This window comes from Andrographis paniculata, unplaced genomic scaffold (genome assembly GCF_009805555.1).
Source record: "Andrographis paniculata isolate CXL003 unplaced genomic scaffold, ASM980555v1 Contig32END, whole genome shotgun sequence".
NCBI lineage: Eukaryota > Viridiplantae > Streptophyta > Magnoliopsida > Lamiales > Acanthaceae > Andrographis > Andrographis paniculata.
This window is the reverse complement of record NW_026137565.1, coordinates 6,027,096-6,038,762: the sequence shown is the minus strand read 5'-3', so window position 1 is coordinate 6,038,762 and position 11,667 is coordinate 6,027,096. Positions and strand designations below refer to the sequence as shown.

General features: G+C 34.6%; 2 protein-coding genes across 3 annotated transcripts; one reads left to right on the top strand and one right to left on the bottom strand.

Annotated features, from left to right (window-relative positions):
* The first annotated feature begins 4,555 nt into the window (after positions 1 to 4,555).
* Positions 4,556 to 7,195, top strand: LOC127247657 (uncharacterized). Its single transcript, XM_051269614.1, has 3 exons — positions 4,556 to 5,224; positions 5,304 to 5,651; positions 6,520 to 7,195. Exons 1-3 carry the CDS (start codon positions 4,880 to 4,882, stop codon positions 7,024 to 7,026), a joined length of 1,200 nt encoding a protein of 399 aa, XP_051125571.1. The 5' UTR covers positions 4,556 to 4,879; the 3' UTR covers positions 7,027 to 7,195.
* A 1,561-nt stretch (positions 7,196 to 8,756) lies between these two features.
* LOC127247658 (myb family transcription factor IPN2-like) lies at positions 8,757 to 10,848 on the bottom strand. 2 transcript variants are annotated; one of them, XM_051269615.1, is made up of 6 exons: positions 10,546 to 10,848; positions 10,382 to 10,458; positions 10,177 to 10,237; positions 9,983 to 10,052; positions 9,719 to 9,788; positions 8,757 to 9,628 (listed from the first exon to the last, which is right to left on the bottom strand). In XM_051269615.1, the coding sequence occupies exons 1-6, from the start codon at positions 10,733 to 10,735 to the stop codon at positions 8,960 to 8,962; spliced, it is 1,137 nt and encodes a 378-aa protein (XP_051125572.1). In that variant the 5' UTR covers positions 10,736 to 10,848; the 3' UTR covers positions 8,757 to 8,959. The 2 variants fall into 2 exon arrangements, with proteins under 2 accessions (XP_051125572.1, XP_051125573.1); XM_051269616.1 differs by having other exon boundaries at positions 9,719 to 9,761; positions 10,546 to 10,843.
* Between the last annotated feature and the right edge of the window lie 819 nt (positions 10,849 to 11,667).

Genomic DNA, 11,667 nt, shown 5'->3' with positions numbered 1-11,667 from the left:
TTTTGGCGGGAAAATTACAAATTTGCAATGGTAATAAATTCTTAATAAATCTGGCACTGCTAAAACAGACAGAATGGTTAACAATGGAGTACTAACAGTAAGTAACAAGGACAAGACGTGGAAGAAGAATGTAGTAGGAATCACGTAGGGTCAACGGACAAATTAAAAATTGAATGCAGGGGTGGGTGCGAATGTGTTGGCAGTGACGCATTTCCACGTCAACTTCGATTCATTATTAAATAATATTATAATAAATAAATAGTATTTCTACGACGGATCCAAGTTGGGCTAATCATGCATGCAAATTGCAATGGAGACCATCTGACGTGGCACCACGTGGAAAAACAAAAACAAAAAAAAGAAAAGAAAAACATAGACGTAGGCATATTCTTGTGTCCGTCCATCCTTACAATCGGAATTTCAATAAAATTCAATTTTTTAAATAAATCTGCTCTATTTAATTTTATTTAGAGTATGCACCAAATTAATAAATAATTGTGGTAGCGGTGGCCGCCAATCGAAATGTAATATAAGGGAGTGTTACATGATTTTATTTAATTATTAAATAGATTGATTTCTTTGTTTTTTTCTTGGGAAGGATTCTTGTGGATCCGTACGAACCAGTCATTCATTGATTCTTTTATTTAAAATTGAAATAATTATCAACAATCTTTTTTCTACCATTTTATTTTATTATAATCATTGTAAATAAACTTAATTAATAATTAATGCTTGTTTCTAAATACACACGCTCTAAGTACGTACATTATTACAGAAGTAAAAAATAGATTAATAAATAAAATCAAGTGTAAGGATGTTTTTATTTATTTTAATATTTCCCATAATTTTAAGTATTTTTCTCTATTTTTTAAAACGAAAAATTTTAAGATCGTTGACCGTAAATGTAATTAATGAAATCCATATCCGTCGGTTTGACTTATCATGTTGACCTGGTGGTAAAAAAGGTTAAAAAATAGTCCGGTTGTAGCTTGGAGGGCAGTAGTTTTACATTTAAAAATCTTTAGGTTGTGTTTTGTTTTTTTTTTTTTTAGGTTCTATTAGATAGTTTTACATTTAAACTATTACTTCAACTTCTATTTATATCACGTCAAACAATTATTAAAATTCAATTTTTTACAATTCAAAAATCAAAATCTAAATCGAAATTAAAACCTACAAACAAACACACCCTTAAAATTTACTATCAAGTGTTTTATGATTTTTAAAATATAATACTCCCTCCATCCCGGTGTAAGGTTGTTGTCTACTTTTTACACGTAGATTTTTTAATATTAATATTATAATAGGTTGTAGTGAAAAAGACGAAAATATCCCTGTTAATATTGTGTAATATAAAAGTAATAGTATTTATATAATATAGTGTAAATTAGAAGAGTATTTATTATGTTAGGTACGTAGTACAATTACTAAATTAAAAAATAATAACATTGTTTTGGAACGGACAAAAACAGAAAATAACACGGAAGGGTACAAGAAATATAATATATAAATATAATAAAAGTAAATAAAATATGTAAATATTAATAAAAACAAGCAAAATATATATTTTTTATAATTCTTTATACATCAGAGTAGAAATATTAAGAACTAAAATCTATTATCAAAACATATATATATTATACAAAATATTGACATAAAAGTAATAAAAAATAAAATAAAACGAAAAACATCTTTTAAAATAATACTTTCATAATTTTTCATAAAACTATAAATACTAAAAATAAACATACTCAAACTCTTAAGAATTCTTTGATAGCATAATTTCATGTTTTAATTCATCTAATATTGTATTGATGTAAATTAATTTTAAAGTATCGTCCGTTTATTTTGTAAGATAATTTAAATGAGTAATTTTTTTTTTATATAAAAGATAAGAAATTGTGTAAAAAATATAAAAATAATAAATAAATATATATATATATAATATTAATATCTTTGACAAATTATGTGTATATTTTTTTAATTATTTTTTTATTTTGCTAAAACAAACACACCCAATAATTATTAATTTATAAAATGGCAGCACATCAATGAAATAATTAATTATTGATATTAGCGACGGTCCGAGGCATACCAACGGGTTAGGCGACGGAGGTGGTATTTGACAACATTTTATTTTTTAAATATTCTTATTCTTACCTTTTTGTTAATTTTAAATTTTAAGATATACTCGCATGTTATAAATTAAGTAGCACTTGGCTTGTTTTTAGTTTTAATATATTATTATTAGTCTGATTTAGATGTATAGCTATTGTTTTGTAGCGTAAGTTGGTGATTTAGTTCCAACTAATATACACCTATTTTTTAAAAAAGAAAAAAAAAATTTGAGTGTATTTTTTATGGGTTTTGTTTTATTTTACATTTTGAAGTTATGTTCATTTCAACTTAAAGTACTATTTTTACTATTTTCGTTTATTTCACTCCATAGTATTCATTTTATATTTTAATAAAATTAATCATAAATCAATATGAAAGTATCTTTAATTTTGACCTAAATTACAAAAATATTATTACATATGTAATTACACAAAAAAAATCATTAGAAACTTTTTTTTTTTAGCAAACTTTAGTCTTTTTTTTTTTGTAAATTTACAAAAAAAAAAAAAAAAAAAAAAAGCAAGAAGGGAGTAATAAACTTTAGGGGTGTGTTTGTTTGAAGGATTTTGGAGGATTTCCACTATTCATCCAATTTTTTTTTCCCAAAAACATCAAATCAAACACATATTTTTCATTTTTTATATTATACTAAAAAACAATTTTACATTCAAAACATCACATCAACACCTATTTATATCACATCATACAACTATTCAAATTCAAAACTTTTACTATTCAAATCTCAATCCAAAATCCAAACCCCCAAACAAACACACCCCTAGATGTCTTCTTGTACAAAAAAAATAAAAAAATAAAAAATTGACACGCTTCTTAATTTATGTTACAAATAAATACTCCATCCGCTCCTAATTAAAAAGGGTTTTTTAAAATTTTGTAATATATTTAAAAACAATAGTATTTTATTAGTCGGTGAAAGTATATGAGAGTTTTTGATATTTTTGTGTTTTGACTTTATATATAAAGTAATTGTACGTGTAATGGTATATTTGTAATTTACAGGTATTTTTATATTAATATATATTTTTAAAAAAAATAAAATATGAATATTTTGAAGTAAACACACAAAAATGATAAAAATAGTATGTACAATATTTTTCACATAAACACCACAATTACACCGTTTGTTATAGAATTATCATCAAGTTTCTCTATTATAATTATTAAATAATCCCTCCGTCCCAATACAACAGTCTTATTTACTATTTTTATTCGTCTTAAAACAATAGTCTCTGTTTCCATAAATAACCATATCACTATAAAATTACCCTTATTTTTTCATTATTATTACACAATTACCACTACTTTTTATACTAACACACTTACGAGGGCAAATAAGTTTTTTACCCAAATTAGTTTTAAAGCGTGTGGATTATATGATGCTTGAGGTCAAAATGAATAATTTGTTTGTGCTTTCTAAGTGATATATTCATATATATAATCATGGCAATAATTTAAAATAATGATGTTTCAAAATTTGGACAGGTTCGTTTAACCTACAATATGGGCCTTCTTTGGTCCAATAACTTCTTGTTATAGCCCAACAGTGTCTAAAAGTGTGGGCAATTTCCCATTTATGAGAAATTAGCTTGTTTTGATAGAAGTTTTGAACTTTTTTGTAATAGTAAAAAAAAAAAAAAAAAACAACTGTAAATAGTATAAAAATTGTAAAAATAAATGTAAATAGAAGATGAATACGTACAAGAAAATTAAGTTATGGAAGACATGAAAAAATATGAAGGGTTGGCTTAAAAGTACAGCTACGGAGTCATATTCAACCTGTAATTAAGTTGGCTATCACACCATCGATGCAGACTCTCCACCTCCATGTTTGAATCTTGAATGTAATAGTATATTTAATAATTAAATAAAACTAATATTCAAGTGCTTCATTGTTATTTGTGAATGGAGTGTGTAAGGGGGCCACGTGATTTCATCTATTTGTTTATTGATGAGGGTAGTAGAAGTAGGGACATATTAGGATGCCTATTATAGGTAGATGGATGGATGGATGGATCTGAATAAACAAGTTAGTAATATATATACATATGGATCTGGTGGATGAAAGATCTGTCCTACTTAGTACCAGAATTGATTGACTAACCTAATTTTGTCTTACATGCAAAAGACACACACCTAAGTTATGGCCTGCATTTGTAAGTCTCAGAATTGCAACTATTTATTTATTTATAAGCACTAATGAAAATGCAATGCAGTGGAAGGAAGACTGGTTCTTGAAATGAATTAATGTTGTCAAGAAACGAAATGGATTTTAATGGAGAGAAGTAAATAAAGAAAGAGACGTGTTGATTCAAATGTAGCCCCTCATTTGGAGTGGCTCAAGAGAATAAATGTGTTGCAGAGACGACAAGTGCTGTCCCCAAAGATATCCACATTTCTTCAATCCCCAAAACACACACACACACACACACCCCAGTACCCCACCATCCAATATCTACTCTCTCTCCCTCTCTCTCTCTCTCATTCTCTCTCTCTGCAGTTGGGCAGAGCAGATGGGCTGTCCCTTTTCAGCTCCCTTCTTATCCCCAAAGCTACTGCCATTTCTTGCTCTCTAAAACAATACTCATTCGATCATCCATCCATCCATCCATCCCCAATTAGACAACTACCCAACCCAATCCCACTTGCCTAGCTGACCCTGACCCTGACCTTGACCTGCACTGTGTCTGTAATTCAATTTGGTTATAATTTCTGTGTTTTTCTTGTTGTTGTGGGTGGGGGGATGACAATGGCGTCCAGGAGTAGTAGGAGGCAGCAGAGATGGAGTCCTCAGCCATTGACGCCTCTCATGGAGGGTCCCGACCTGGGAATGGAGGATCACGAAGGGACCAGGAAGGAGAGCTCCTGGGAACTCATCAGGGAGTGGTTCAGATTACAGAGAAGTAGTAGTTTCCAGCAGCACCATCCAGGGACTAGCTTTTCTTCTTCTTCTTCATCAATGGCGTTGTACGGACCCGCCAAGAGGCAGGATTTGAGGCTCCTCCTCGGCGTCCTCGGCTGCCCTCTCGCCCCAATTCCCACCTCCGACAACCCTTTTTCCGATCTCCACATCAAGGACATCCCCCTGGTAATTAACATTCTAATTTGTTTGTAATTTGTTGGAAGCTCTGATGAATATGAACTAATTGAGTAATCTGGATTTGCAGGAGACGTCGACAGCTTATTACATTATAAAGCAGTACTTAGCGGCGGCTGGGTGCACGAAGCAGCAGTGCGCCGCCAAGAACATGTACTCGTCGGGGACGGTGAAGCTCATACGGTGCGAGACGGAGATTTCGACAGGGAAGAGCGTCAGGACCATGGGGTCCCGGAGTGGCGAGAGCGGCTGCTTCGTGCTCTGGCAGATGTCGCCCCGAATGTGGTCCCTCGAGCTCGCCGTCGCCGGCAACAAAGTCGTCGCCGGAAGCGACGGCAAGATTGTCTGGCGGCACACTCCCTGGCTCGGCACCCACGCTGCCAAAGGCCCCCAACGCCCCCTCCGCCGCATCATCCAGGTAATTAATCCATTAATTAATTCATTCATTCATAAATCTGTCAATTACAAAAAGAAAAAGGCTAAAGTGTGCCTTGATTTTGAGATTTTCTTGAATTCAATAAAAGGGTTTTAAGACCATAGTGCTTTAGCTACTTGCAGTAGTCTAAAGTGCCATGTTTCCTTATAATAAGGAAATAATGACCAAAATTATCTCCACACTTTATCGAAGTTTACAGAGAGAGAGAGAGAGAGAGAGAGAGATCATAATACTGTATTTCAACAAACGGGGCCGATTTTTGTTAGAGAGGGAATTGAATGAATTAGAGTGATGGATACGGAAACTGACAGTGTCCCCTGCTTTACCCAACACTTATCTTTGGACACACTCTGATTTTAGCAAAACAGGGCACGTGATTTACTACTGCTTCTGCCCCTGTCCTGACGTTTACTCTAAATTTCTCTTCCTCCATCTTCTTGGGATTGCCAACACCAACATTTAAAGTGCTCCTCGTCTCTCTTTCTTTTTTTCAATTTTTTGTTTTTTGGTTTTTGTGCTTTTGGGTCCTTTTGCTTTGTTGAATGTAGCTTCCTACCTGCTCCTGTTTTTCTCCCCTGTTTTAGAATTTTCTTGTTGAAAAAAAGCTGAGGTAAAGATTCTTGATCGCTAGAAACTTCGAATTTTAAATTTCAGTGTAACATTAGTTTCTTTTTTAGAATGGATAGAATAACCATGATGGAAGGAAGAATCGAAGGTTTCAATCATTGGGCTGTCACTTATTACACATTTGGATGGAAAAAGTATTGTTAATTGGAATCAGAACTATTTACATGATGACCCGAAACGACGTCGTCGTTGAAGAGAATGAATTAATGAATGGCGTACGCAGGGGCTGGATCCTCGGAGCACGGCGAGCCTATTCGCCAAGGCTCAGTGCCTGGGCGAGAAGCGGATCGGAGACGACGACTGCTTCGTGCTGAAAGTGGCGGCGGACCGGGCGGCGGTGATGGAGAGGAACGAAGGTCCGGCGGAGGTGATCCGGCACGTGCTGTACGGATACTTCAGCCAGAAGAGTGGTCTCCTGATCTACATGGAGGACTCCCACCTCACCAGAGTCCACTCCTCCTCGCCGGAAAACGACACCGTTTACTGGGAAACCACCATCGGGAGCAGCATCGGAGACTACAGGGACGTCGACGGCGTCATGATCGCCCACCAGGGGAGGACGGTGGCCACTGTTTTCCGATTCGGGGAGACGTCGATGCAGCACTCGAGGACCAGAATGGAAGAGCTATGGACCATACACGACGTCGTTTTCAACGTCCCGGGCCTCTCCGGCGACTCCTTCATCCCTCCGGCCGACATATTCGACACTACGGCGACTGTGTCTCCCTAACCAAACCCTCCTTTAATTACCTCTAATTAATCAATAATTGTCTTCTTCAATTTATTTTTTATTTACGTCTATAAAATTAGATCTTCATTGTACAACGTCGTATCCTTCCTACACAAAAACACACTCGCCTGTACATATATTATATCACTATTTTTGTTTTCTTGTTTAATTTTGAGATCTCCATAACTATACCTTTTTCAATTACTATCCCAGACCAATCTATCTCGCAGAAAATCTGAGTATGGGCCTGTTAAAGACTGGTTTCTTATTTTATTATTTTTAATAGGCTCTTCAGCCCATAAACGGTAAGTTAACAATTTTTTGATAAACTGGAAACTGCTTATAAACATTTCTGGGCGTGTTTTGATATATCTTGATTAATTCTTATATAAGCTTGTCGAAAATCGGTTATTTAGTTGATTTAATCTTATCGATAATGAGGACTTTAATTTGTAAAGTGAAGGTAGTAAAAAGAGAAAAGATTTGTGTGTGCATACCTGTGAGAGACGATGATCGAACAGCAGAAGGAGACGAGGTTTCTTGTGTACTTTAATTTGTTGAAGACGAGAATCCTCAAAGCACACACACAACAATGTAAAAGTTTTCATGACAAGAAGCCAGAATCCAATGTGTGCGGCGTACATATATGATGAGATGTATCTGTCGTGAAATAGAAGGTGTAAACTTGCATGAAAGTACGTGCATTTGGGTAGAATGCTGATATAGATGTATATATTGTGGTAAAGATGGAAGCTTCATCGATATTTGGAAGCATGAGAGTGCGTTTTATTCCTCATCCCACCCTCCTTTAGTTTGCCTTTACCCCCTCCCCACCCCACCACCACACACATAAACCTGCTGTATATATGTATATGTATATATTCTCTTCCCCAACCAAGCATGAAGTAATAAGATAGTAGGGTTTTGTCTTCATTCTGCTGGTAAAGTAGATTCTAATCAAAACCCGTATATATATATATATATATATATATATAATATAATGGATTCAACAAATCCAATCCTTCTTCTAAGTTAATTAAATTGAAGATCTAATGACGTCTCCATAGCTCAAATTAAGGGGACTTTGGTTGATTTCATTTTCCCTAATTCGTTTACAGGCGATATAATGTGTGTATGTAATATGTATGTATTGTGTGTAGAAGAATGTGAATCTCTCCTGTATATACATGTCAATAAATAAATAAATCTTGATTTGGGCCATGCTACTCAGTCAGTCTCCCAATGATTACAATCATGAGCTGTGTGATTGTGTTTGTGAATGTATGTATTGTGTGTGTATATATATATATATAGATTGTGTAATGATGGGTAGTTTTTAACTAACTTGATAGCAACTAACTTAAAAAAGTAGGATTGGTCAGAAAAGCAGATTTCATTGATTAATGAAATGCATATATCCTAATTAGGTTAATTATGTGACTCCACCATCATCCAATTCCAATCTATTTATAAAGTAGGAACACAGCAAACTCTGAAACCTTAATTAGATTACAAACCTCCAAGAAATTTTAAGGATATATATATGATTCCACTGCAAATGCAAATTATAGCTTCAATAATATAATAAAAGGCTTTAATTCAAATCTCCCTCCTCCTTGATCATCTACTGTATTCCTTTAAAAACAGTGACTATAACCAAAAATATTAATTCAAACAAAATCTGATCTGCAAATTAAACATCCATAACCCCCCAAAAAATATAAACTCAATGAGAAGAGAGCATGCTAGGAGTTATTTTAATTAAAATAAAGTTGGTCACATATATATAATTAAGCAGAAAAAATGGCTAAAACATGCCATTTTTGGTGCTACTCATTCTTTCTCTAAGGTTAAAAATCCAAACCCTCTATTAGAAGCATTAATCATCCTAATTCCATATATAAAGAGTGTTAATTAATTAAAATATTGTTGCTCACCCAAACGGCGACGCTCGACCGCCGGCGCTGATGGTGGATTGGCTCATACGATCAGCCACCGGCGTCCGGCGAGGGGAAGGCCTCTCCAGCTTTGCCGAAGAATCGAATTTCTTGTCCCCAATGGACTGATCTCCAGAAAGAATAGGCTTGCTTTCATAAATATCGGTCACGGAATCGACATCACTGCCTCTATCCATCGACAAAGGGGCGAGCTGAATGTGGTGATCATCCAGGCACGATCCAGCTGCTGCTGCACTTCCTAATTCTTGCAGCCTCAGATCGTCAGGCCAGAGCAAGGGGCTCTTCCCGGCAGTGCTATTGTTGTTGTTGGTGTATGGATTTGGGCGTTTTTTGGTTGTCAGGAAGCTGTCGTTGCTGCTCGCCATGAAAGCATCCATGGATGAAGATCTTTCCATGGTCTGGTGATGGAGATCGAGCTGATCTGTGGGGCCGTAGATGTTGAGATCTTGAAGAGATGGGAAGTTCATGGATGCAGCAGGTCCGAATTCTTTGATTCCTGAGATTTCCGGCCCCATTGGGGGTTTGTTGTAGCCGCCGGCGGCTAATGCCATGTTTTCTCCGGCGAGGGTCTGACAGGCCTTTTCCAGAATTGTCTGCATATATTTGCCTTGAGCTTCGATTCGTAGCTGCAGGTGCCTTTGAACCTGAAAATTTTGATTAATTTTTGTTGTGTATATCGATTTGATTAAGATCAATTGATCGATGATTTTTTTATTTTGATTTAATTAAATTACCTCCAGTTGTTCATGGAGTCTTCTGTTGACCTCCATTTGCATCCTAATTGCATCAGTTATTTGAACATTACTGCCGCAGATGATGATAAAATCACACCCCACCATACATTTCCAGGAAGAAATAAATAAAAAGGAATCGAATAAACCCTTTTTTAAAAATTAAAAAAGACCTGTTATTTTGAATGAAGAGATCAGGTTTTTTAGCTCGATATTATTTAAACACTGTTTTTTGGACACACACAGTTGTAATATAAATGAACTTACTCATTCATGTTGCGGCTGAGCATTCCTGATGATGATGCGTTGTTTCTCTGAAGATCTAAAGACGACGACGCTGTACAAATTGAAAGATTCCGACATAAAATATAGTAAGAATTTGAAGTAAATTATTGATATCAATATATAAATAAGAATTAATACAGTAGTGAATTGTTGTTGATATATATGATCTTACTTACCATCCTTGATGGAGTTATGATCGTTGAAATCCTTGTGTGGCTGCTTCCCCAGCCTGAATTTCTGCATATTAATCAATTAACACTACACAATCAGAAAAGTGAATATATAATTCATTGAGAAAACCCATAATATCTTCAGCCTGGAAAGATTATTGGAATTCAATAAAGAGAAAAATTCAAAAATTAAAAATTAAAGAGAGGGAACCTGAAGATGGCTCTTGAGATGGTACAGCGTCAGACCCTTCACCCCCATAACTCTCATGATCGTCTTCGGAGTCGCCTCTACACACACACATATATACAATAATTAACAAATTGAAACCAGCTATCTATCTATGGATATATATATATATATATGCATATACGCACTGTCAGGGCCGCCGAGCTGAGTGACGGCGTCGACGAACCGTTCATGGAGTTCGACGGTCCACCGGAGACGGGGCTTGGGATCGGTGGTGAGGACGAGACCGGAGTCGCCTTGAACGCACATGGGGCGCTCGTGGTGGTGATGATGATGAGAATTCATAGTTGATAGCTTCTTGGAAGCTGGGTGGAACATTCCCTTTCTCACTCTTCTGTGGTGTGGTGTGGTGTGAGAGAAGAAGAGAATACCAGAGAGATTCAAGAACAAATGCTGTGCATATAAAGAGAGAATAGGGTGCGCCCTCCTCTGAATTTTATTTAGTTAATTAATTAAATTACAGATTAGCATTACCCTCAAGTTAACTAATTGAGAAATTGTATATAAAGAAACCGGCCATGCATTCAAAAGATATATATATATGTGTGTGTGTGCACTTGTGTTACCAACAAGCTAAATATACTTTTTATTTATTTATTTGCAAAGGGTTTTAGTTAATTAATTTCAATGTTTCCCCTTTCCCCATGGAAATTAAAGTGGGGACATCAGACATGTATGTATACACATCTAGTAAAAAAGAAGGGTCTTTGAATTTCTAACTGTAACTTTATTTTTAATTGATGAATATTGATTTGGTTAATCTATTTAGATCTATATAACAGTGACTATATAAGTTAAAAGAAGTTTAAGTCACTACTGTTATATATACATATATGATGCAATAGATAACAGTACCTTCATTCAAATTAAAGGAAATGAAACAGCAACACATTACAGCTAATCTATTTTTGTATATATACATTGTGTTGGAAAAGAAGATTAAAGATGCAATGGAATGGTTGTCCATCTCTCTCTCTCTCTCTCTCTCTCTCTCTCTCTCTATATATATATATATATATATAGGCCTTTAATCTCTTTATGTAAAGCCTCCTCCCATGGCTCTTTATTTAGTAGTAGAGAGTATGTAATTATGGTGTGTTATGTTGATGAAATCTTAATTGCCTTCCATATATATATATATATATCTAAATATGTAATTAATTGTAATGTGAATGTTGAGACTTTGGATCAAGATTAATTAATTAACAAGCTGTTATTAGTTAAATGAACATTAACCCAATAATAGTATG